General features: G+C 54.5%; 7 protein-coding genes across 7 annotated transcripts; 3 read left to right on the forward strand and 4 right to left on the reverse strand.

Moving 5' to 3' along the window:
- Window positions 1–293: 293 nt before the first annotated feature.
- On the reverse strand, window positions 294–1,178 carry CCMA1212_001189 (uncharacterized protein; the record flags this gene model as incomplete). Its single annotated transcript, XM_073698623.1, has 2 exons — window positions 294–702; window positions 772–1,178. 2 exons carry the CDS (start codon window positions 1,176–1,178, stop codon window positions 294–296), a joined length of 816 nt encoding a protein of 271 aa, XP_073563062.1.
- Window positions 1,179–4,949: 3,771 nt separating this feature from the next.
- Window positions 4,950–5,549, reverse strand: CCMA1212_001190 (uncharacterized protein; the record flags this gene model as incomplete). Its single annotated transcript, XM_073698624.1, has 1 exon — window positions 4,950–5,549. The coding sequence occupies one exon, from the start codon at window positions 5,547–5,549 to the stop codon at window positions 4,950–4,952; it is 600 nt and encodes a 199-aa protein (XP_073563671.1).
- Window positions 5,550–7,520: 1,971 nt separating this feature from the next.
- CCMA1212_001191 (General negative regulator of transcription subunit 3) lies at window positions 7,521–9,790 on the reverse strand (the record flags this gene model as incomplete). Its single annotated transcript, XM_073698625.1, has 3 exons — window positions 9,483–9,790; window positions 7,665–9,397; window positions 7,521–7,581 (listed from the first exon to the last, which is right to left on the reverse strand). The coding sequence occupies exons 1-3, from the start codon at window positions 9,735–9,737 to the stop codon at window positions 7,521–7,523; spliced, it is 2,049 nt and encodes a 682-aa protein (XP_073563670.1). The 5' UTR covers window positions 9,738–9,790.
- Window positions 9,791–10,731: 941 nt separating this feature from the next.
- On the forward strand, window positions 10,732–11,505 carry CCMA1212_001192 (D-tyrosyl-tRNA; the record flags this gene model as incomplete). Its single annotated transcript, XM_073698626.1, has 5 exons — window positions 10,732–10,738; window positions 10,853–11,031; window positions 11,094–11,136; window positions 11,196–11,389; window positions 11,467–11,505. The coding sequence occupies 5 exons, from the start codon at window positions 10,732–10,734 to the stop codon at window positions 11,503–11,505; spliced, it is 462 nt and encodes a 153-aa protein (XP_073563673.1).
- A 1,160-nt stretch (window positions 11,506–12,665) lies between these two features.
- On the forward strand, window positions 12,666–13,953 carry CCMA1212_001193 (Peptidyl-prolyl cis-trans isomerase D; the record flags this gene model as incomplete). Its single annotated transcript, XM_073698627.1, has 3 exons — window positions 12,666–12,899; window positions 13,002–13,128; window positions 13,196–13,953. 3 exons carry the CDS (start codon window positions 12,666–12,668, stop codon window positions 13,951–13,953), a joined length of 1,119 nt encoding a protein of 372 aa, XP_073563672.1.
- Window positions 13,954–15,435: 1,482 nt separating this feature from the next.
- Window positions 15,436–19,644, reverse strand: CCMA1212_001194 (Inhibitory regulator protein BUD2/CLA2; the record flags this gene model as incomplete). Its single annotated transcript, XM_073698628.1, has 1 exon — window positions 15,436–19,644. One exon carries the CDS (start codon window positions 19,642–19,644, stop codon window positions 15,436–15,438), a length of 4,209 nt encoding a protein of 1,402 aa, XP_073563675.1.
- Window positions 19,645–20,283: 639 nt separating this feature from the next.
- On the forward strand, window positions 20,284–20,589 carry CCMA1212_001195 (uncharacterized protein; the record flags this gene model as incomplete). The annotated part of the gene is made up of 1 exon (XM_073698629.1): window positions 20,284–20,589. One exon carries the CDS (start codon window positions 20,284–20,286, stop codon window positions 20,587–20,589), a length of 306 nt encoding a protein of 101 aa, XP_073563674.1.
- Window positions 20,590–23,581: the final 2,992 nt, after the last annotated feature.

The following is a 23,581-nucleotide window of genomic DNA, read 5'->3' on the forward strand; positions in this document are numbered from 1 at the left end:
AATCCGCAAGGTTCGTTGGGAAGTGATGATTGCGCTCCATGTAATGGTATGTCGGCAGATGTAAAAAGTCGAAACTCTGACAGAAAGAAGCGCACCCCGTTCACAACGCAGAGCTTTGTTTGGTGGGATGTCATGCAAGTAGTCAGAAGGAGGAGGAGGAGGAGGAGGAGGAGGAGGAGGCAGCGGTAGAAGGGAGGGGGGGGCCAGGGGTGTGTAAGTGGTTGATGACGCCGCTGTGGTCGAAGTACACCAAGTGCCCTGGTGCAAATTTGGGCTTCTCGATCTCCTTCGGTTTACTCTCGCCGGCGAATCTCCTTTCGTTTTGCTTGCAGGGATGTCTTGCACGTAGGGCATTCGTACCCCTGCCGGCTGATGTAGATTCTCTTGAGGCACTTGGTGCATCGCCACCAGGTGTGCGAAGCGTTGCGGCCCTCGAACCAGTCCTCCTTGGCGGCAACCCCACGCTTCTCAATGTCTTCCTTGTGGAAGTCCCTCAGATGGTCGCGGAAATGGTCGCGGCGGTGGAAGGGATCGCGGCGCCGGCCACAGCGGGCGTAGTCGCAGTGGTACGAGTCCTTCTGGGAAGAGGGAGCGTGCCTGTGCTTGTAGTGGCGGTCCAGATCGGCGCGGCGCCTGAAGGGCTTCGCATCGCAGCCCGGGTGGAGGCAGCACACTGGATAGTCGCGGCCGCTCGAGGCAAACCTATCATCAGCTCGGTCAACCGCGAATGCCGCTGGCGGGCTGCTGCGGACGCGTCAGAGGGCGACTTACGTTGGCGATTCCGAGGGTGAGGCCACTTCCTGGCCAGGAGTGGCATCCGGACTGCTGTAAGCCGAGGACGCAGGCGTGCTGGCGTTTGCGTATAGCGGGAAGTAAGATAGGCTGGGGGCCGGCGAGGTCTGCTGTGCGAAGAAGGAATCCGTAGACGTCGGTGACGCGGGGGAGCTCGATTCTGAACCCCCTTCTGAGCCCCCAGGCTGAGGCACGGGCTGTGAATTGCAGACTTCTGAAGCGTCTGCCATGGTGGTCGTGTGGCCGTTGATATCGAAGGAAAACCAATCGCCATACGGCAAGCTGTCTTTGCGCATCTGGGCATCTTCGTCAATCAGGCTCCCGCCATACAGCCGAGCGTCAATGCAGAGCTGGCTGTACGAGCGGAGCTGCAAATCGTCGTCCATCCTGGTGTTCGTGTGTGCGTGAATGACGCCAATGACGAACGACCCGATGGCATTCGATGAAGCTGAGCAGCTATCGACTCCTGAAATGGACGACACTTGGGCGAATCCAATTGCAAAGAGGACAAGAGGTCACCTGGGCATGAAAGGCATCGATGTGGATGCTGCTATAGAATGATGAGGAGGTCGCTCGAGCCAAGAGGGTCAACACAGACGAGGGCAGTCGGCAGCTTTTGTGTCCAATGCTCGACGGACGACGCAGGCGGAAGTGGCCTTCCCATCTGAGAGCGGCCAGGGGCAAGGGCGGTGTTTATTTCAACGCAAGGAAAAGTTCGATACAAACCCTCGACCTCGTACTCTGTACCTCCGTCCTCGAGGTCACATCGGCAGCAAGGCTTCTAGAAGCTATCAAGAGTTAGCGCGTATAGGTGGAGCCCGGTAGGGCGGAACTGTGCGAGGGCTGCTCTTCAGAAGTCCCTTGCTCCCCGGGTGACGTAGAGGTATCCGCTTGCAGGCTAAGGGCTCGAGGCGAACAGCTCCCACGGACCGCAGTCCAGTCCAGTAGGGAGTGGACGCTGTGCACGCTGTGCGTCATGCAGAATCAGGGCCATGTGTATGGCCACTGTTTCCAAATCCGGCCCTGTTGGACCTGTAAGCCGGTCCATGGCTCTGACAGCTTCGTGCGGCTGAGTCTTAGCGGGCCATGTTGCTCCCACGCCTGTCCGAAGCTCTCCCGTCCCTTTTGCAGAGAGCTCGTCTGCCTTCCAGGTACCCCTAGCTACCGGGTGACAGAACCCATCGTGCTTTGTATGTAGGTGATCCGCCCTCAGAAGTCCTTGCCGCCGCCATCATGCCGATATCAACAAGAAGGAGCATGGCAGATGCATTTGTCGTTGGAGCATTGCGCACTCCAGCATCTCCGTGCTGCTTGCCGAAGACAGGAACGGTGGAGAGCAAGTGCAGAGATCCCGGGCACTAAAAGGAAGCGAGAAGTCAAGATGGCCGCGGCCGTGCTGAAAACTCTGGCTCGGGAGATTCGGCAGCGGTAGGTCGACTGCTAAGTTGTTTACTATCCATTGGCCAATCGAAGTCGACAACGAACTTCGGACTTGCGAGCGAAGACGTATGTACACCACAACGGCAATCTCCAAGAAGATGTAACCACGCTTAGTCGAAATGCAAGCCACATGACGCCAACAATGACCGTCTTTCTAACGTCGACACGGATAGGGCTCATTCGAGGGTCGACTACCCTGAGCAAAGCCGCTGCCTCGCACCACGTCGGCGTGCATCCAGGAATCGCAACTACCCCACGCCATTGGGAAACGAGCTGCTTTGGGCAATAAGATTAGCCTTTGAAGGGGCAAGTGCCAAATGCTTCTCGCGGCAGACTCTACAAACCCCGAATCTCAGAGGCTAGAATGGGGCTTGCGTGTGAATACTTTATAGTTGAGGAGAGTGAGCTAGAATAGGCTTAATTAGGCTATCTAGAGCCATCTAGGGAGAAAGCAAATAATAAGTAGAATTGAAGACAGGAATTCTGGTATTATAGACTGTTAGCCCCAACTATTAGCATTATGTGCTGTAGCAGGTGTGATATGTGGTACTACCTGGACAAGCATGTCGCTATAAGATGTCGGATTCACTAGCAAACCAACGCACGAGCCAACGGCACAAATCGCTTGCCAGGGAGCGGGCACGTTGGGTCGCAGTCCAGGCACGAGAACTGCTTTGCTTGTCGATACCACCTCCTGTGCTCGTGGGATCTCAGCGGCAGTTGTCGCAGTGGGACCAAGAAACAGTGAGGAGACGTCAGAGGAGTTACCGCAGGACACGAGCGGCTGCATCTTTTGGCATTCTCCAAATGCTGTGTCCGGCCGACGTTGGGTTTGAATCAGTTGTTCTCGAACGCTCTTCCAGAAACCGACATAAACACCACATGGCATCCAAATAATCGATGGAAGAGCGGTATCGAGGTCGAAAGATGTAGCAGTATACTGGCACTGAAAAGCATGTAGGCCCGTAAAGGTGACTGCCTATGTCGCGAGGCGAAGCGCAAACCCTTTCCCATTCCTTTTTCTTCTTGGACTCGGCCCTCGAGTGAAGCCGTTGCGATGTCTTCGCGGCGTGCGCCGATAACTATCGACACATGCCAGGCGCTGCAGACTGGTCACACAAGATGACGCAGTCTTGCCTATGAGGCCGGCTTCTCGTTTTCCTGTTGGCTGCAAATAAGGAGCTGTCAATAAAAACGTTGCTGTCGAATGCATATTCACGCTGCTGGGCAAGCAAAGAAATCCACGGAAATGCTATGACAACATGGATCCCCATTGTGGCGCACTAGATGCCCCAGAGGATGTCACAGATTGAAGCCATCATAACGGCAAGTTTCGGTGTGAAAAGACGATCGAGCGACGACCACGAGCGATCTAAGCCCCTGTCACCCGGAGACCATGGCAATGGCAAAGGCTAAGCATGGTCACGTACTTCGTACAAAGTACACGCCCCCTCTATCAACTGGCTGTAACTCCGCCGGAAGAAATTCCAAATAACCCTCTGAACGGTGGAATGCTTATATGGGCCCGCACAGGCGGCAGAGTGCTTGGAGAAGCACAATCATACCAGGCAAGAACGTATGCCTGGCTTCTTCCTGTAGTTATCTTAGTACAGGCAATGGATGCCGGTCATGCTCAGGGCGATCTCGTAGCTCGGACTTACAGACTCATCTCTCTGCAAGCGGCAACACCGCTCCTGGTCAACCCGTAGTTTCTTGCTCGGGCTTATCCAGGGGGCGAAGATAATGCAAGATTCCCGTCACTCTCGGTGATGATCGTAGCAAGCTAGGCCAGATTGTTAGCTGGCCTCTGAATGCTGGCAGTCAGGGCACAGCGCCCTCAAGGCCGGGAACTTGTCTGGGCGGACAAAGCGGTGGCAGATTGTCCATCTAGGCCGTGACGATGGCCCATCAGCTCTTGTTGATGCTTGCATGCCTAGAATGCGGGACCCGATCTTGCGGACGACAGTCAGCGAGAGGCAGGCCAAGGGAAGAGAGAAAGGTGCTACGCAGGCTTGGACTCGTACATCGGGTCTCTCGACAAAGATGAGACAAGCAGAAAGTCGGACAAAGAGAGGATGCATGGAAGCAAAACGCCCGGCTGCAGTGGAGTGAAGCAGCTAGAAGCGAAGATGGGAATTGAAGAGAAGAGGTTTGCCACAGGAGAAGCAAACAGAAGCAGTGGCTTGGACCTGCCAAGCAATCACTTGTCCGATTGAAGAGGTGGGAGAATCCCAGAAGGAGACGGGCCGGAATGCTTGACGTGCGCCTTCCCTGAGCGCTAGGATGGTTTGGATTTCGGCAAGTGCGCCTGGCATTCGGCAAGTCAGAAATGGCAGGACCCTTGGAGGAATGAGAAAGAGGGATTTTTCTCTTTTGGGGTATCAGAGGACCGAGAATGAGGAATACCGTGAAAAGTCCGACTTCGGCAGGAGGCATGCATATCTCAAGCTGCCTTGGTGGGCATCACACGTCAACTATCTGCTGGGCATCACAACTTGAACAGACGGTTGACCCGGGAACTTCTAGAAGTTTGTCTAGAACCCCCCTTTCTTTTTTTGCTGTGGTGTTTAGGCTGATATACCTCGTAACAGTGTAGAGTCTGCACTACGAATCCGTGCCTCATCCTGAAGATGACAACGACCTTATCATTGATCTCCGAGAATCAACGACGAGAGAAACCACCTCAAATCCAATCATAGCACGCTCAATGCCGTCATCTACTGGGAAGCAGCTTGACTGCCCGTGGCCATGGCCCCCTTGGCGTCCTCACCCATAGCCTCGCCCTCATCCTTATCCTCCTCCAACACAACACGACCAGACTTCCACTTCATGCGGTCCTTGGCAACAGGAACATCCCCAAACACCTGCGCCATGGTGATCCAGTGCATGCAGAACTGCAGATACTCCTCGTTCTGCGCGACCTTGACCTCGTACGCCTTGATGAGCTCCTGCTGCTGCGCGAGCTCCTTCTTCAACTCCTCAATCTTGAGCTCCAGCTCCTCCATGAGCATGTACTGAGAGTCCTGCTCCTCCCGCAGCCAGCCGATCTGGCCGGCTGTGGTCCAGCTGACGGGGCAATCCTTGCGGCGCTCGTACCGGTCCGCGTGGTCGCTGAAGAGCGCGGAGAAGGACTTGGCCACCTTGTTGAAGACGGTGGTCTTGAAGTTGACCGTGTCCGGGTCCGTCATGCCTTGCGTGCCGTCATCAGCGCCGGCCGTGTTGCCTTTGCCGATTTGGTAGGCGCTGGGTCGGCGAGCCTTCATCTCCTCCTTGGTAGTTGGGTCATACCACAAGACGTGTTTATTGCCGGTACTCATCTTCAAGATGTTTCTAGACCTATTGTATTAGCTGTGGCAATTAGGTATCTGCAACACTGAAAGTTTACTCACCAGGTAGTAGGTTTCTTCGTCGAATGTGGTTCAAATGCGAAAAGGGATGCAAGAGTTTGTAGAGTGCAAGTTACCGTCCCCTGAAGCCCAGAGAAAAGAATCAGCTTGATACGCCTCTTCAGTTCGAACAAGCAAGAGCAAACGCAAACGGAGCAGCTATCACACCTGCAGTCACTTGAATTTTTCATCTCATCTTACTGCCAACTTACAGCTATTTTCCTTAATGATTCATAGTAGCCATCGTGAACAACCCACTCGCCCCCTCTTTCTTCAAACAGAATAATGGACTCTGCAGCTTCAGCTGCCAATAGCGAGCGTTTGTCATACAACACGCAGATATCGGGTTCGTTTTCTTTGATTATTCTGTCCTAGGATCTCTTATGTCGTCAGTTGTCTTTGCCTCCTTGCCTTAATGTCACCATAAATAAGCAACCACAGTCAGAACAAGTCTTCAGGCAATATGCTGAGACAGTCTTTTAAAAACACTGACTGTCTTCTATAGTGGTCTATCTAGATTCATGTAGATCATAGTCCTTGGGCCTTCATTATCTCTCCCGTCCGTATCTGAAGAGACAAGGCAAGAAAAGGCGCCCCTCCAGACCTGTTCCATCAAGATGCCACGTCGATTCTCGATACCGCCACAACACACACTCCCTACCCTAACCCGCCAATTTACCTTCCACCAAAGACCCTGTTATCAAATACACTCCAAGTACCCAAAATCAAACAGAAGCGCACGCAAGATCCCCACACTCGAGAGCTACACTCGAGAGTTACATCCTCCCCCCTGCCTCCCCCTTCCCCCCTTGACCGAGTTCATGCCCTATGGCGAGTCATGTCTCGACATGAAATCAAATGCAGTCATACCGCTTCCCAGCCCGTAGTGATGAAAAAAAAAGGACGTTTGTGAGGGGTGGGCAAGCAAGCGTCTTGGCTCGGGACCCGGGAAGCCGATACATAAGAGAGAACTATCTGGATACTATCTCAGCTATTTGTAGATGCAGCTAGTAGTCGTACGATTAATCAATCACGGACATTCTTAGATCAAGGCTTCTGCAGAAGGAGGGGAAGAAGATAGATAAGAGCGTATCTCGACATGTAGATGCTAACCTATACTCGAATATGAATAGCACCGCAGTCCTACCCATCCCCCGGTTATCCATGAGTTCATCACATTAAAGCTGGCAGGGTACTCTTATGTTGAAGTGCTACTAACAATGACAAGCCATGGTAGAACTAGTATGCTTATCAGGAAATAGGATAGAAGCTTAGTTGCTAGTTCGCTCTACCTTGAGAACACGGTCCGTCTATGACTCTGCCGTTCTCGCAATACTGTCCTAGAGATTCATAGTCAAGACTCCAGAGCCGTGTCAAGTTATGCCTGTCATTTCCAAGTGACAGCCAGGATATTTGTGGCCTGAAACCATCCCGGACCAAGCGGTCGAAGGTCACCTTCCTTGACGCGTGAGAATCCAAGATTTCCAACACTGACCCAACGAGCGTTATAGCAATCGGTTGGTTCACCACCGCTCAGTGAGACACAGCAGTCAAAAGACGGAGGCGAGCATAAAGAAGACAACATAGCGAAATGGCAAGCAAATGGCAAACGGTTTCCCAGTGCGGATCAACGACCGCCCTCATATGGAATTACTCTGACACTAGTTCATTCCCCGTCCGAGAAACCCAACTCTGGTAGCGGCCTTGTCTTATTCGCGGCGACCATGATGCCCTCTGTAGAACTCCCATACCGAAGAAAGAGATGAGATGAAAAGTGAAATGGGAAACAAGGTAAAAAAGAAGACCGTCATGGGCAAAAGCCACGGAAAACAGAGCAAAACATATCAAAGTCCCCTAACCCTAGCCCGTGCGTATTCCGTCGTAAAAAAAGCCAACAACGGCCTAGATGTCGTCCTCGAGAAATTTGTAAGCAAACTTGAAGTCTGCCTTTCTTCGATTCATCCTGTTGGGAAGCGTATTAGCGGGTTGAACTCAGGCAAGATAATAAGAGGGAGAGAGGGGGTAGACAAAGAGGAGATGTCTTACCAAGTGCTCTCGTAATCAAAGAACCGGTATGTGCCCTGCTCAAATTCTTCGGTGATATTCTTGGGCTCCTCGTGTCGCTGGAACCAGGTCTGGTACTGCTTATGAAACCGCCAACTCTGGTCTTTCAGCGCCTTGGCCGCCAAGTATTGCTGCGCCGTTCCTTGCTTGTAGTAGAAAACGTAGAAGAGCGTATCGGGATCGATCCTTGAGTAAAGTCGCGGATCGTCAAATATGGGCAGTGGTTGGGTGGGAAAGCCGGAACCGGTTTGAGGGACGGGCATGTCTGGACGATATGTGCGCGGAACATCAGCCTCGAATGCACTCGGATAGTTTTGTGCGCTGGCCCTCAAAAGATTGAGCGTGGATGGTGACAGAGGCTGGTATGGCCGTTTCCGCGCTGTCTCGTAAGAGTCGACAAGATCTTGTAATGATGCAGGTAGATGGTAGATGGACTCCTCCTCACGCTCTTCCGCGACGGGCTTGACACCATTAGTAGATCCATTAGAAGGTCCGTTGGTTTGAGGAGGGGCTTTTGTTTTCCAGATGTTAGCGAGAGGTCTCGAGCAATGGTGAGGGTCTTGGGCTGCAAAGGGGGAGCGAAAGCGAAAGGGAAAAGGCGGCCCTGCGACTTTCGACAACGTACCGTTTTGAGACTCGGATGATGATGCCTCCGAGTTAGCCGGCTGCTTCCCCGAAGCCTTGGATTTCTTCGTCGATTTCGTACTCGGAGGCTCGGCATTCTCATTAGATACGGGTGCGGGTGCGGGTGCGGGTGCGGGAGCAGGTGCAGGCGCAGACTGCTTGGGCTCGGAGGCTTGTGACGACGAGGCCTGGGCGGGCTGTACAAAGGAGACGGCGGGAGAGTTGGTGGCGCTTGTTCTCGACTGTGCGGGAGGTAGCGGCGAGATGCCGACGTTGATTCCAGGTGGCGGCGGTAGAGGAGCGATGCCAACGTTGTTCTTGTCGCTGGCGGCGGCAGCGGCAGCGGCGGACGCATACTTGAGGCCCTCCCCTGCCGGCCTCGTGGGGATGGAAGCAGGCTTCATGGCAGGGCTGCCGCTGCCCCCAGCCCCTATCGTAGACAGCGGCGTATGCAGCGTCGCCAGCGCCGGTAGGGGAGACTTGGACTGCGCAGACTTTGCCCGTGTCGACGACGTTGTGGAATCGGTATCCTTGACGGCTTTCCTCGCCTTGGACGGCGGTTCGATCTCGTGGACGTCATCCTGTATGGACTGCGTATCCTGGGATGAGTTCTTCTCGGTGTCCTGGTTCATTCCAAAGACGCCTTCCTCTTCTTCCAGGTCAAGCTCGTCGTAAATCTCCTCGTCGTCCATGTAGTCCTCGTTCATGCCGTCGGACACATAGTAGCGGATCTGCTCCTCCAGGGCGTTGACCTGCTCCGTGTCGATGCCACCGTTTTCCAGTGTCCTTCGAATCAGCTCCAGCTTGCCTTGATGCCATTTATGCCTCTCGATGATCTGATCGATCTCGGCCATGCGGGTTTCTTGGGCAGTCTTGTTCTTGCCCTTCTTCAGGGTGGCTTGTATGGACTCGTTCTCGGCTTCGAGGGTCTCGATCTGCAGCTCCAGCTCATCGACCATGCTGCTGAGAAATTCGCAGGCCTCGACCTTGGCCTGTTCTTTGGGATCTAGTTTCGCGGCGGCTTCGAGTCCCACTTTGGAATACGCCTTGGTCTTCATGGCCTTTTCCACGGCCTTGAACTTTTCCATTTGCTAGAAGGGGGGAGAGAGGAGGACACAGCAGTCAGTATGCGCCAGCACATGCATCAATGCCCAACATGACGGGGGTTCCACCAACAGTCTCGATCAATTTTCGGTGCTCCAATAAGGGAGCCTTGTCCTTGATGTCGTTGCTGGCAGCCCATGTCTTGATCTGGTCGCGCAGTCTCTGCAGCTTCTTGATCTCGCGCTTGAGGTTGTCTTCCAGCTTCTCCTTCTGGGCCGGGTTATTTGACTGCTCGATCTTCTCGTAGATGGCCTCGAACTCGGCGACGCCTTCCGCCACCTTTTTGAAGCACTTGTCGACTTCTTGTTGTAGTTTCCTCGCCGCCATTGTGTCGGTTGAGGAGGGGAGAAACGGCCGAGCAGCGTCCTTGCCGGTTGAGGCTGTTGCTTAAGTGTCTGTGGGGGGAGAATCCGCCGCTGACAGAGGTGCTGGGGCTCTGCAGACGAGGTGCGAATGAGAATTCCGTCGAGGGGAGGTCGAGGCTTTTGGTTCGTTTTCGTGGGGCAACCTTTATGGCCAAAGGTGGTTTTTATGCAGGCGAGATGCGAGGGGATTCGACCGTCGTGCGCCACGTGACAGCGGTGAAGCAGAGGCGCGCAGCAAGTGAAGATGGAAGCGACAGAGACGGTCGGTCTCGAGATCGGATTGGGGACGCTGACCGGGGGTTTGCGCTGCGGCGGGATCTAGCTCGTGAAGTCGATGAACGTGCGAGATGGAAGTTGATGAAGCCAAGTCGCGAGGCTGCACTTGGCTAGCAGTGGGATGTAGCGGCTGCTATGCGAAGATTAGCCGGCGCGACAGGGACTGCAGCAAACATGCATGGCAGAGATGGATTTGAGGCTATCAAATGGCATTGTTGATCAGATATGTGCATTCGTCTCACAATTGAGCTCTTTATTCTGATTTGTGCTTGTCTGATCAGCGGCTTTCTGTTGATTCAACATGCCCTGTCACTATTGGAAGGTACCTGACGATGTGGGATGTCTGGCCGGTGGCTACAGCCGGATCTCACATGACACAGATTTGGATCCGCGATTCAGCAAGGCACGATTTCTTAGCCATCCAAGCCACTTTTTCCGTCACCGAGACGTCGAGAGCTCACCGGTATCGGGACCAAGATTCACCTTGATCTTGTGGCAGAGAGTCAACTTGTCTCTCCTTTCAACACTGCATTTCCGGCCGAGTGAGGGGTGAAGAAGGAGGCGGCAGTTGGATTCCGAGGTTCCTCTGTTCTACTACCTACCTTATTTTGCAGCCTGGCCTTTGCCCCTTTCTTTAGACATACCGAAATTTGCGCTTTGGGTGGAAAAGGGCATTCATAATGAAGGGTAGGCATGATAATTCCTGTCCCTGTCCTCGTCCCCTGCCACTGCTGGAGTGGCTTCATGTACCAGTATTCAGTTAGCCTGGCAATGATATCTAACACGAGTTTCAACGAAAAGCAATCATTCAACGTGTGCTCTCTGCGTCTGTGACGGTAGAGAAAGAGCTGGTCTCCTCCATTGGCCGAGGCGTGTTGGTGTTTGCGGCTGTTGCGCCGGGCGATACAGAAAAAGAGGCCGATTCACTGGCCAACAAAGTCGTCAAGATGAAACTCTGGGATGATGAACAGGGAGGACGAGTGAGCGAAAGGATGCCTTTGAGCTTTTTAGACATGGCTAATGTGGCGTGGCTGGCGAGTAGTGGAAAAGGAGTGTGACAGACATTGAGGGCGAAGTTCTCTGTGGTGAGTCTCTTGAAGCGCACCTTGGTGGCGTGGCGTTTGGTGCTCACAGACATCACCAGTATCTCAGTTTACGCTATTGGCAAAAACGAAAAAGGGCACCAAGCCGGATTTCCACGGCGCAGCGAGCCCCGAGGAGGCGAGCCGGCTGTATCATTACTTTGTCCAGAGGGTGAAGGACATGTACCAGGTGGACCGAGTCAAGGACGGCAAGTTCCAGGCCATGATGGAGGTTGCGCTGGTCAACGACGGTCCGGTAAGTGCTGATTCGAGGCCATTCCGACTGTAGGGAGTGCCTTGCTGACAAGGGGTTGGTGGCGTTGATGTCTGCAGGTTACCTTGGAGCTCCAAGCGGGCGCCCCGGCCTCTTGAGGGGTGAGTATCTTGCGAAAGAAGCCGATGTTTATGTTGTATCTGTACATACCCGATAGACGGTCGATTCTTCCATGAAACGATATACAGCGTGCTTCCTTTATCTGAACAAATACATGTACAGCTGCGTCGTCTTATATCTGATTCGATGGCCTTGTTCACCACCATCTGATAGTGCCCCTCACCGCAACCGTGCATGCAGACAACGACAAGGCGATGATACTTTATCCTTACCGATTACACGCATCGTCTCGCCCGCAATCCCTGAAAAGTCATCCGGGATCCATGCAATGCGTAGTTCTCCTTGTTGATGCGCTGCGGCCCAGAGCCCGACCAGCCACTCACCTGTGCAGCCGGTGCTAGAAACTTCCACGATGGCGGGGGGTTGGACACTAACGCCAGCACTAACAGCTCCAAAAATACTCCAAAAACTGCACGCCTGAAGCCTGAAGAACCGCAGGCATGGAGGGGCAGCGATGGAGGGGCTCAGCTGCACAAAATTCCATCCCAAACGGCATCACACTACCAATTCCGTCGCCTGTCGCTCCAGTTAAGCTGATTGGCAACTTCGTATTAGGTAGTACCTACTTATGTAGTAGCACGAGCCCAAGAGAAGACTGTCCAATCATGTGCAACGGCCGCTGCAAGCAATAAGGCACATGCTGATCTACTAGTAGGTTCCATGCCAATACCTCCTGGCCGGCTCCCGCTGTAAGCATTCTCGAGGTACCGATATGGACTCACCCGGTCTCGTCTGATCACAGCCTTCAAGTGTACCTTGCTCTTGTACTTGTAGCCTCGTGGTTCCCCTTTCAAGTTTCTTCCTCTTCCTCCTTCCTCCTCCTCCTCCTCTCCAACTTAGATTGTTCTCCTCTTCATCTTCAACTTCTGCCTCTTACAATCTGCATCTGAATACCCTCACTCTGCTCTGCTGCAGCTTGGCCAAAGCACCCAATTGCTAGCTCGACCCCGCATCGTCATAACCCAGAGAAGCCAAAGGAATCATCTGCAGGCGCACGTCTCCCAGCCGCTGTACCACACACGACTCGTCGTCTGTTAACCCACAACAACCTCTTCTTTCTTGCTCCTCCCACACCAATTCGACTCCTCAGCCAATATCCCAATCTACGGCATCTCTTCTCTCTTTCCAACCAGTCGCAATGGCTTCCGAAACCGAGACCAAGCCCCAGCGGCCCCGCGTCTTCTTCGACATCACGCTTGGCGGCAAGCCGCTCGGCCGCATCACCATGGAGCTGTATTCTGATCTCGTGCCCAAGACGGCCGAGAACTTCCGTGCCCTCTGCACTGGCGAAAAAGGAATTGGAAAGTCAGGCAAGCCCCTGCATTACAAGGGCTCCATCTTCCACCGAGTCATCAAGCAGTTTATGATTCAGGTATGGTCCAGTCTGTCTTGCTTTCTCGCCGTCGTCGCAAGAGCTCTTTGCGCTTCCCTCCCTCAAGGCTGAAGCTATGGTCGCTAACAGTGAATCTTGCAGGGTGGTGACTTCACTGCTGGAGACGGTACCGGCGGCGAATCCATCTACGGCGCCAAGTTCGAGGACGAGGCTTTCCCCAAGAAGCATGACAAGCCTTTCCTCCTGTCCATGGCCAACGCCGGCCCTAGTATGTTGCCCTCCTTCCCCCGAGCTTCCTACCTCTAGCAGTTGTAGCTAACAAGTGCATTTTCAAGACACCAACGGCTCTCAGTTCTTCATCACCACAGTCCCCACGCCGCATCTGGATGGTAAGCACGTGGTCTTTGGCGAAGTCCTGAACGGCAAGTCCATCGTTCGCCAGATCGAAAACGTCCGCACCGAGGCTGGCGACCGACCCGCTCGCGAAGTCGTCATCGCCGACTGCGGAGAGCTCACCGGAGACGAAGCTCTTGCCGCCGACGTCAAGCAGCCTGATGCCCTGGGCGACCCCTACGAAGACTTCCCCGAAGACTGCGCCACACCTCCCGATGCCAAGACTACCTTCAAGATCGCCTCGGACTGCAAGGACTTTGGCAACAAGGCTTTCAAGGCCGGCGACTTGTCTCTTGGGCTTGAGAAGTACGAGAAGGGCTTGAGGTACCTCAACGAGGAGCCTGATCTGGATGACTGGCCCGAAGGCAAGGCCCAGCTTGACGCTCTCCGCTTCTCTCTCAACAACAACTCTGCCCTTCTGCACATCAAGCTCGAAGCCTGGTCAGAGGCCGTCAACAGCGCCACCCTCGCCCTCGCCGTCAACGGCATTGCTCCTGCGGACCGCGCAAAGGCCTTTTACCGCCGCGGCTTCGCCTACGTCCGCCTAAAGGACGAGGAGGAGGCCCTCAAGGATCTCGAGGAGGCACACAAGCTGGCGCCCAACGACCCCGCAGTCGTCAAGGAGCTCAACGCCGTGCGAAGCAAGGCCGCTGCCAGGGCGGCAAAGGAGAAGGCCGCGTACAAGAAGTTCTTTCAATAAGTGAGGAGCGGGTAAAACGTTGTATGTTGATAAAGCAAAAAAGAAAGACGGATGAACAAGCGCGCGCATCAGCAACCAATGCGGAATTTAAAAAAAGGTTCAGTGGTGGGAAAAGGTGAAGCCGGAGATTCTTCAAATATTTTTTTTTGATCAATAAGCATGGAAGGCGTAAAGGTTAGAGAAGAAATTTCGCACACTTTTATGCTGCGATAGTTATAGGTAGTTCATGTGAAGGGAAGATACCATCGCAAACACAACGACATGTAATCCCCTATTAGATGTCTCTTGGAATGTGTGACTGTACAAAAACGTCGACATGGAAAACATCGTCAGTTTCACTACAAGTACAGCAATGGTGTAGATAATAGTTAATAGGCATTGATATAGTTGTCCATTCCGGCTACTATATGCATGACTTCACAACTACCAAGGTTCCATCAAGGGTGTATATTGTCCACGAAACAACACAAAATGAAAAACATCAAGGCAAAGGAACTGGCAACTTTGGAACTCGTTTGCTTAATTCCCAAAAACCCACTCACTATGCCAACTAGCTATACCACCAAACAAGAGAAATAACAGAAACTGGCGAACCCAATCTAACAATGCTTTGCTGTTGCGCATAACATACACACACATTGTGCTCCCATGCCCTGAAACGAAAGAAAAAAGAACCCCATTGTCCTCCAAGACATCCCTGAGAGGAAAATAATAATAATGAAAGGATAGAAAAAGAGGAAAAAAAGACGAGAAACAAGGGGGAAGAGAGACGGAGGCACGGAACCCCCCCTCTCCGTCCCCTCCCCCCTTTCCGAGCCACCGGTTTTTGATACACATCAATTGAAAGGAAAAGAAAGAGAAAGTAGGCAGAGCTAGGAAACAGTGACGGTAACGAGAGCAAGGCGGAGCTGGTATCTTCGTATCTTTCCTCCCTCTTCCGTCGTAGAGCTGGAATGCCATACCATGAAGATCATGAGCGGGCAATCAATGGCCCCTATCTGGACAACAAGGAGAAGAGAAAGAAGGAGACCCTGGCAACTGTGAGACGTATATATATATATATATATATATATGAGATGAGAGAACCTCCAGTGATGCCCTCCTATACCAGTTCCAGGAACCGCTCCGGGAGGAGAAGGGTTCTGGTCGGTACAGCTGGGAGTGGAAAGATGCAACAAAAGAGCGTAATGAAAGATGGGAGTAAAGCTTCAACAAGCTTTCTCCATGCAAAAGACATCGTGTCCCAACACCATTTTGTGTATCCAACCAAAAAACGTCTAAAAAGCCAGACAAGAAGTAGAGGTGGGTAGCCTGACGAATCGCGAAATATGGTCAATAGAAGAAAAAAAAGGAAGATCAAAAGCTGATGTAGAGTGTCACCCCTGGTGCAGACTTGTCGTTGGTTGATATCCCATCATCCGAGTCAGGTATGTGTATATATGTGTGTTATATATAAGTAGTCGAAGATGAGGAAGCGTGGGCTCATCGCTGCCCTTTGCTCTCGGGGCTCTCGGCTCTCACACCACCAATCTTCATGATGCCGCTCAAAAGAGTCCTGCCCACTTTTCCGTTCTTCTGCTTCGTATTCCCGCTGGCCGAGCCGCTTGCTGTTCGAGGGCTGTTGCCCTTCTTCGCGTCAGAATCGTCCCGCCCGCGCTTCCATTCTTTACTGCGCCGATTTTGCTTTGTATCGCCGCCCCCGTCGCTGCTGGAACTTCCAGGTGGCCGCTCGTAATTGCTGGGCATCGAAGATGGACTACCCGGGTAGTACGGGTGGTATGGCCCGGTGAAGTTGACCTGCTCCAGTATTTCGGCCAGTTGGTCGGCAGACATGTACGACGGGACATCTCTGCTCCGGAAATCCATCACTTTGGCAAGGCAGGCGTCGGCGCGTTTTTGTAGCCCAAAGCACAAATCGTTAAAAACCAACAACTCTCCGTCGGCTTGCAGGTGTTTCGCATCGATAGGCCGTGCATCCACCCACAGCTTGACGAGACTCGCGTAGCTCCGGGCTTGATCAATCAAGTACGGCAGACTTGGGAATCCTTCGCGTGCCGTCGGCCCCAGACGGTTCAGTATCGTGATGGGGGTGATGTAACTGGGAGGCAGGGCTCGACCCGTCCGGTCGGCTGGGATACTGCAGACATGGTCGATGAAGCCCCGGAAAGACTGTCGTTGTTGGGTCAAGAAGCGGTTCATCGGTTCCATGTACTCTTCTCGCTTTCCAAACGTGGAAAGATTGGATAACTTCTGCAATGCCTTGGCAATGAGCGTCAACGTTCGTTGTGCTTGCGGTTTGGGATGATCTCGGAGGAGTCCAAAAAGCTTCGGGGAGAGGATGGCCGGGCAGATGAAGCGCAGAAAGAGGAAGCCCGAGATGGAGGTGTAGCTGACGGTGCGGAGAAAGTCGCTGTAGCGGTCATCTGCCACGGCTCGGATGTATTTGAGAATGTGTCTCAGCTCTGCCGGTATCCTTTCGGCCGAGTCCGCGATGCACAGCCAGATTTCCGTCGTGAGGTGGATGAGACGGCCCCAGTGATGATCCAAGTCGGCTTGGGCTCCTGTGTGCGCCAATTTGCTCGGATCGACCTCGCAATCCGGGTTCAGTTCGTTGATCTCGCAAAGCTTATCTTGCAATATCTCCTCCAGGTATTCTTTGCCCAACCGTCGCATATGGAACTCGAGCGACTGCGTCAACAAGGAGTTGCCTCTGAAAAGGAGGTTGGCTTCTCCCGCCAGCGTCTTGTGAATGTCACGGACCATCAATTCTCGTTCGTTGGAAGACTCCAACGATTCGCTCGACTTGAGTCTATTACTGAAGCGGTACTTCTTGATTGATGTCTGGTTCCCTATGCCGTCGATCTCGTCCTCGACCAAAGCCATCAACCAGTCGCTTGCGGAGCCGGAGGCCTGGAAAATGTTGAGAAACAGCTCTGATAGGAGACGCAGCTGGCCCGGCAGAGACGCCGAGATGAGAGTAGTTAGGCCCGTGGGGAACCGGTGCAGAACCTCGGACAGCGGCTCGTACTCTTTCGACAGCAAGGCAACGTGTTCATCGTGAAGTACCTTGATAAGCATCGATCCGATGTTTTGCTGTTTTTCGTCCAAGATCGGCCACCATTGTTCCTGTCCCTGGCCCCTCTCGAGGTCGTCTAAGGCAATTTTTACGCTGCCACAGATTATCTCCTGTGAAGTCATTGGCTTTGAGTACCCCTCAGGGCCGCTCTCGACTCGTTTCAGCACAACGGAGAGATCTTGAATTATCGGAGGCAGATCGTTAAACTCGCAGTCCTCCCTCCAAAAGGGGTTCTTGGTATCCATCTTGGTAGTCGTTCTTGCGCGAACCTCACCATCCAAAATGACTTCCGCTAGGTAACATCCCACCAGAGGATCCGGGCCGACCCTGCCATATCTCTCCGGAGAGAACCACTCGGGTCCGCTGGGATTGGCCTTGATCTTGGCCTCTACCACCCTGACTCGAACGATCTTTTCCATGCGGAACACCTCCCCTGGCTGATCCTTCTCAATATCGGCGACATCCTGAATCTCGTCGGTTTGCGGGTCGTCCAGGCAGAAGATGTCGGGCACGGCGAATGTCCGCAGCAGGGCGAACCAGACTTCAAAGTCGATGCGGCTATCGACGGCTAGGTAGATGGGCCGGAAAATGGTAACGTGGGTGGCAGTAGAGGCGTAGATGGGGAAGATGGCAATGCAGTACTCCTCTCCCAGGACGCTGCGGTCGAGGCCTTGGATGGCGCACCGGGAAAGCTGCGACAGTTCGATGCTCGACAGGACGGAGACGTCGTTCTCCATCAGAAGCCTAAACTCTCCGTTATCCTGCAGGACGCACGAGATCCTCCTCCAGAACATGGCCGGGTGCAGAAGATCCCGGGTCGAGGAGCGCTGGACGAGAGCGCGTGCTGACCTGGCCGGGCCCTTGTCCCAGAGCATGAACTTGCCGACCTTGATAATGTTCGTGGCTCTCGCCGCATCGCTCGACTTGGCCCGGCGCCTCATCTCTGGGCGAATGTGCCCCGAAGGGCTGGCGGGCTTGCCGCTGGGCACCTTGAGGTTGAGAGGCGTGAGCTGCTGCCAGCACAAGAGGGCCGCGAGCCACAGCTCCAGCTCCTCGGATATGATGGGCCTGATGAGGAGCTCTAGGCCCATCTCGTTGGGGACAACCTCGAGGCACTCTCTCTCGGCATCAGGGTAGCCCGTGACGTGAACCTTGCAGCCTCGCAGGTCCGAGACCAGAGGGATGTGGAAGGAAGCGTTCTGGCCGGTATGGCCCAGGCCGAACATGAGGGTGCCCTTCTCCTCGTCGATGTATGCCATTCCAGTGTGCCATGTTCCCTGATACTCACCCTGGTATTCCAGCTCGCCACGCATTCGCCCGCCCAGAGCCTTCATTAGCGATATTAGGCGGTTCGCATCTTCGGTTGGGATGGGGTACGGGAAAGAGTCGACGGAGGGCTGGGGCTCGACCAATGGCGATGTCGGGCGGGAGGGCTGTCGTTTGAGGAGCCGCCTGTTGTGATGGGCCGGCTTGTTCTTTTCCTTGGAGGAGGAGGCCGGGGTCGATATGTCGGGGACTCTGACGGTCGGTATGGTTGAGTAGCTGGCCGGGTCAGAACTTGGCTTCAGCGTCTTGGGATCGTCGATGGAGGGCTGCGAGCCGGACGAGATGCTGCTGACCCTGTGTCGAAACTCGGCGGCGGAAGAGGGCCCTCGCGGCCCCAGCATCGAGGCGTCCATTGTGCGCGTCCTGGGCCGTATTATCGAGGGACCGTTTGCACTTCTCTGGTGGTGAGTCGCGGGGCTGGAGTCTGTGCCATCCGAAGAGTCGCAAGCAACGTCGCTGGCGAAGACGACACCTTGACGACGGCCAACGCTCCCGGGAACAGACCTAGGCGAGCCTTGTTGAGAGCCAATGCTACGGGAAGTGTGGGCCATGGTAGAGTCGGAAAGAGCAGCGCTCGCAGCACCACCTTGACCTTGGAGGAGGTCAGGTGTGATGGAACGACCAGGTCTCGGGTTGGCATTGACCCTAAAAGAAGACCTGAGATTCGAAGCGCTGAGGCGCTCCAAGTTGATCCGGTGAAATTCCAGAGGGGCCTGGGGCCGCTGTCGCTGGTGCTGGTGCTTCTGCTGCATCTGGCCCTGGGGGGGATGCCGACTCTGGGCTAGGCTCTGATCCTGGCCCTGTCGTTGCTGCTGCCGCTGCAGCAGGGCCTGGTCCTCGCTATCGCTACCGCCCTCTTGCAGGCGGGTTGCATATCCATCCATGACTGGCGGTGACATGCTCATGCCATTGTTCAACACCATGCGGACTCCAGTGCCACATCGAACGTCGCCGCCGCCGCCGCCGCCGTTGTTGTTGCTGCTGCTGCTGCTACTGCTGGTTCTCGTACCTGTGACACTGCGCGTAGTGCTGCTCTCGACGTTGCTGCTGCTGCTGTTGGCACTGACGTCGTCGTCGCCGTTGCCGTCGTCGCCGTCGTCGTTCCTGAGGCCTGTGCTGATGCGGTTGCAGGCGCTGGCGCAGTTGCTGCTCTGCTCCGGTGGCCCCAACAGCGTCGAGACGGGGCAGCTTCGGAGCGATTGGCCTGGCGATGCGCGACGGCTGCTCGACACCCGGGGCGAATTGGCCGCTGGGTCGGTATCAGCGTCATTTGTCACCCTCAGGTACATGTATCGTGCCGTTCACGCCCCCAATCCCGACGATGCTGCCGCTGCCGTCGTCGTAGCGGGGTTCTGGCCTGCTTCTTGGACTGTTCACGCGCTACGTTGCGGACTAAGGGACTGTGTACGGAGCAGATGGGGGTTGCAGCAGGGCCGGAGTGGAGGCACAATGGAGATGCGGCAGGGGAGCAGTAGGTGCTAGTAGGTATTGTGCTGTGGACGGAACACCGAGGATGCTGGCATTTAGGCCAGACTCGGCGGAGCGGGAAGCGCTGAGTGAATTTATCTGGTGCCAAGAGGGGGGGAGATCTGAATCTGTTGTCTGCAGCTGCCTCCCCCACGATGGATTAGAAGAGGGGAACGAGAGGCAAGAGGGAAGAGGAAGGAAGAAGGAGAGAAGGCTGGTGTGTGGTAGTGTATGCGTGCGTTGGCTCAGGCAAACACGCAGCCAGTCAAAAGCCGGACAGGAAAGAGTTTGCCTGGTGCCGGCTCGCGTGGTAGGGCGGCGGCAGGCCGACGCTGGCACGTCGCCTCTGTCCCTGGCAGCACCGGCAGTAGTCGCTCCTTGGCTGCACAGCGCCTCCGTCGACTCGTCGTCTCTGGGTTGGCGTGCTTACAGCTAGCTCGACCACCAGTCCGGTCTGGCTGATGGATGCCGGACACACCCTGGAAATAGAGTTCCAGCCACAAGCCGCCGGAGTCTTCGAAGAAGGGCCTCGACGTCGTGTGAGTGTCCTACTGGCCCGTCCGGGCTCCAGCAACCTGTCTGGTGCCTCTCGAGAGCCCACAGCGGCCACAGGACGCAATCCCAAGTCCTGGAGCGGGGATCCCTTGGAGCACATCAACGCAATTCGTGGTGCTGCGATGTCGATCAGCACGGAGCCCTGGAGGGCCCTGGCCAGTGAGGTTGCGGGCAGTGGGAGATGGGACCGGAGCGGTGGGATTGCGAGTTAGGCGGTGGACGAGGCCCTGCTCTAGGAGGATTTTGTTCGGCCGGACAAATGGACTGGCGACAGATGGGCCCCAATTGCCCGTCGTTGTTTCGACGAGTCCGCTTTTCGTGGGCTTGAGGTGGCGGCCACGATGCCGCAATTGTTCGGTTTATGGATGGTCCTCCTTCGTATGTACGTTGTTGTTGGCGCTGCTCTGTGCGAGCGAAGCACAGCACTCTGCGCTGCTAGGCCTTGATTCGGTTGGCCGACTACCTAACGGACGCTTCGGTCTTTGTGCTCGTGCTGCGGCCATGCCCGCAATCCAGGGCCTCGGGGCAGACACGGACCAGACGCAGACGGAGACGTGCGTTTGTTGGGTTCGTGTCGACTGGCTGCCGGGTTGGCCAATGTCAGCTTCTCGGGCAATTCTGGGGCGGCTACTGGACACTTCCGGCAGGTGAACCAGGGGCTAACGACATGTGAGAGCAGCCCTGACTTGATGCCTAGAGAGAGCTTCAAAAAGAAGAACTAGGAATCGAGATGCTTGCTGTATGGGGTATTGCTTGAGAGAGATGTGAGGCGGATGGATGAAGATGAAGCTGCGAGAAAAAAAAATCAAGAGATGAAGTGCGAATAGAGGAGTCTGATGACTTGATGGCAGCATAGACGGAAGGAGCTGTACGAGGTCCCTGAGATTGGAAACGGCAGGAAGGGAGCACATCACACTCGAGGCTAGGAAGGATCAATCCCGCAGCTCATGATACTACAGGTATCGTTAATTGCCTTGAGTTATAATGTATCCTCTCCCCTGTCATATCATGGCCGCAAAAAGAACCAGCGAGACGTCTCGTGTCTCGATTGATGCTATAAAAAAACACACGATGTCCCTGGTATTATATTCTGGTGCTTTTACGCAGCGCCACTTGATACAACCAAGTATGACAGGCGGCGGCCAGCAGGACACCGTACAGGATACGGGATTCTACAGGCAACCTGCAGCCAAGCAGGTTATCGCCAGGAACCTCCTGACTGTACGGGTACGAAAGATTATTCGCACGCAGCTGGCTTTGTGAGTACACACGACATACGGACAAGCAGGGTCTCATCCTCAACGGGGATGGACATGTACTGAGCAAAGCCATCTTTAGTCGTACCAACCCCTGTTCCCTCCTCCTGAATGAAGAACGAGGCAACGGAAGAACCCTGGAAATCATTCTTGACGTTGCTAGACTACAATACTAGCTGGGATCTGGCGACAGCGTTCTTCTATGTCGAGGCAAAGTCTCTTCCAACCATTTTCTGTTCCTTGCCCAGCCGGAGTCTAGAGGCTGACGATGGTGATGATGATATGAAATGAGGATGACGAGGATGATGAGCCTGTCTCTTCCGGGTCTTGAGTCACTACAACGAGGCGATATGGACGGAGCCCCGTGCCACCCAGTCTCACGCGCGGCTGGTGATGCGTTGTACAGGGGACGCCGTGTTCAGCCGTCTGCACCGAAGCAGTGGAAACCGAGGCAGAACAGCGAAGAAGGCTTTGTTGGCATGATGGACGGCAAGCGGCAGGGCCAATCGAGACTGGAAGACGAAGCCTAGCAGCGAAGCCATCGCAACAAACTGCCATAAGCCCATCAGCACCATGTCTGGCCTGCTGGCTTAGTGGCGTCACGGTGGAGCTTGGACATGACATGGACCAAGACATCAACCGGTCACGATGCTCTGCTTCTTGCACGAATGTATCCCAAGCCAGCATTACAGCGATGCTCTGGCGAGTGCAGGGGTACGACTATGTGTGAGAACGAGGACCGCGCTCGTATATTCTGCCCTTGATCCTTTCAAGACGTCTCTCTGACGTCGAGAAGCAGGAAACGTCACGAGAGAGAAAAAGACAGGGACTTGTCCGTCCAAAAGCGGTGTGCCAGGATCTGTTCTCGAACCCGGAGTGTTGCATGATAAGCAATTCTATCCGCTAGGGCTCGTCGGTGAGCCCCCGTGAGCGATCCGCCGACCTGGATCTTCGGTCGAGGAGCGTCCCAGGGATCAGGCAAGGCACCACTTCTCAGCATGAGTTTAATTCCACAATGGCTTGCAAGCAGGGTCACCACTGTGGGAAATGCCCACGACAATCGATGTACATTTCGGAGCAGCAATGATATTCTCTGCTGCTGCATGGACCGGTCACCCCATACGGAGTGCTGTATGTAAATACGTAGTATTAGTACTCGGACAAGGCCGGACAGGGAATAAGCCGGCAGTCACTCGCAGCTCTGCCAGAAGCATCCCCACAGATCCATGATGCCAGCCCGGCAGGGGTCTGACCTCTTTTTTGTTCCTTTTTTTCTTTTGCCCTCTTTTTTTGAGGTACGTGCTCCGGAGGCCAGGCTATTTATGGTGTGGTCTGGCCGGCGCCTGGAGGGCCTGTCCCTGATAGCGCTCTTTGGATCGGTCAGATGGTGATTTTCTTTTTCGTCCAACATGTTTATGCCGCTGGGGATTATCTCATCATTGACGCGATAGACGACTGGAAAAAAAAAAAGAAAAGAAAGGGAGAAGGAAGAAGAAGAAGAAGAAACGAAAAGGAAGATGGAAGAGAAGTGGTTGACCAAATGATGGACGAAAGGGGATTTTCTTGCGAATGATACGCGTACATGCAATGGCGGCGGTGCTCCATCTACCGACAGCCCAGGGCCCTCTGAGGACGACGAGGCGTGGAAGTTCAAGACGCCCTGTGACACTGTCTGTGGTGTTGAACGTGCCACGCTTCTGTCGGGTCCCTCGTAGGACAATTCAGGTGAGGTCGGCTCAGGCCAGGAACAGGCTTGCGCCGTCGACGCCAGTAACTCCCGCTGCGAGACATGCATGCGAGCGTACCTACAGTAAGGCACGACTAACCAACCGCTGTGGCACCGTCTCGCCTGTTACGAGGGGAATTGCAAGAATCAGGTGAAACAATCGCAAACTCATCAGTCCACCATCTCTCAGCTGAGCAAAGAAAACCGCCTCCTATCCCACAC

This window comes from Trichoderma ghanense (assembly GCF_004382785.1).
Source record: "Trichoderma ghanense strain CCMA-1212 chromosome Unknown scaffold_0, whole genome shotgun sequence".
NCBI lineage: Eukaryota > Fungi > Ascomycota > Sordariomycetes > Hypocreales > Hypocreaceae > Trichoderma > Trichoderma ghanense.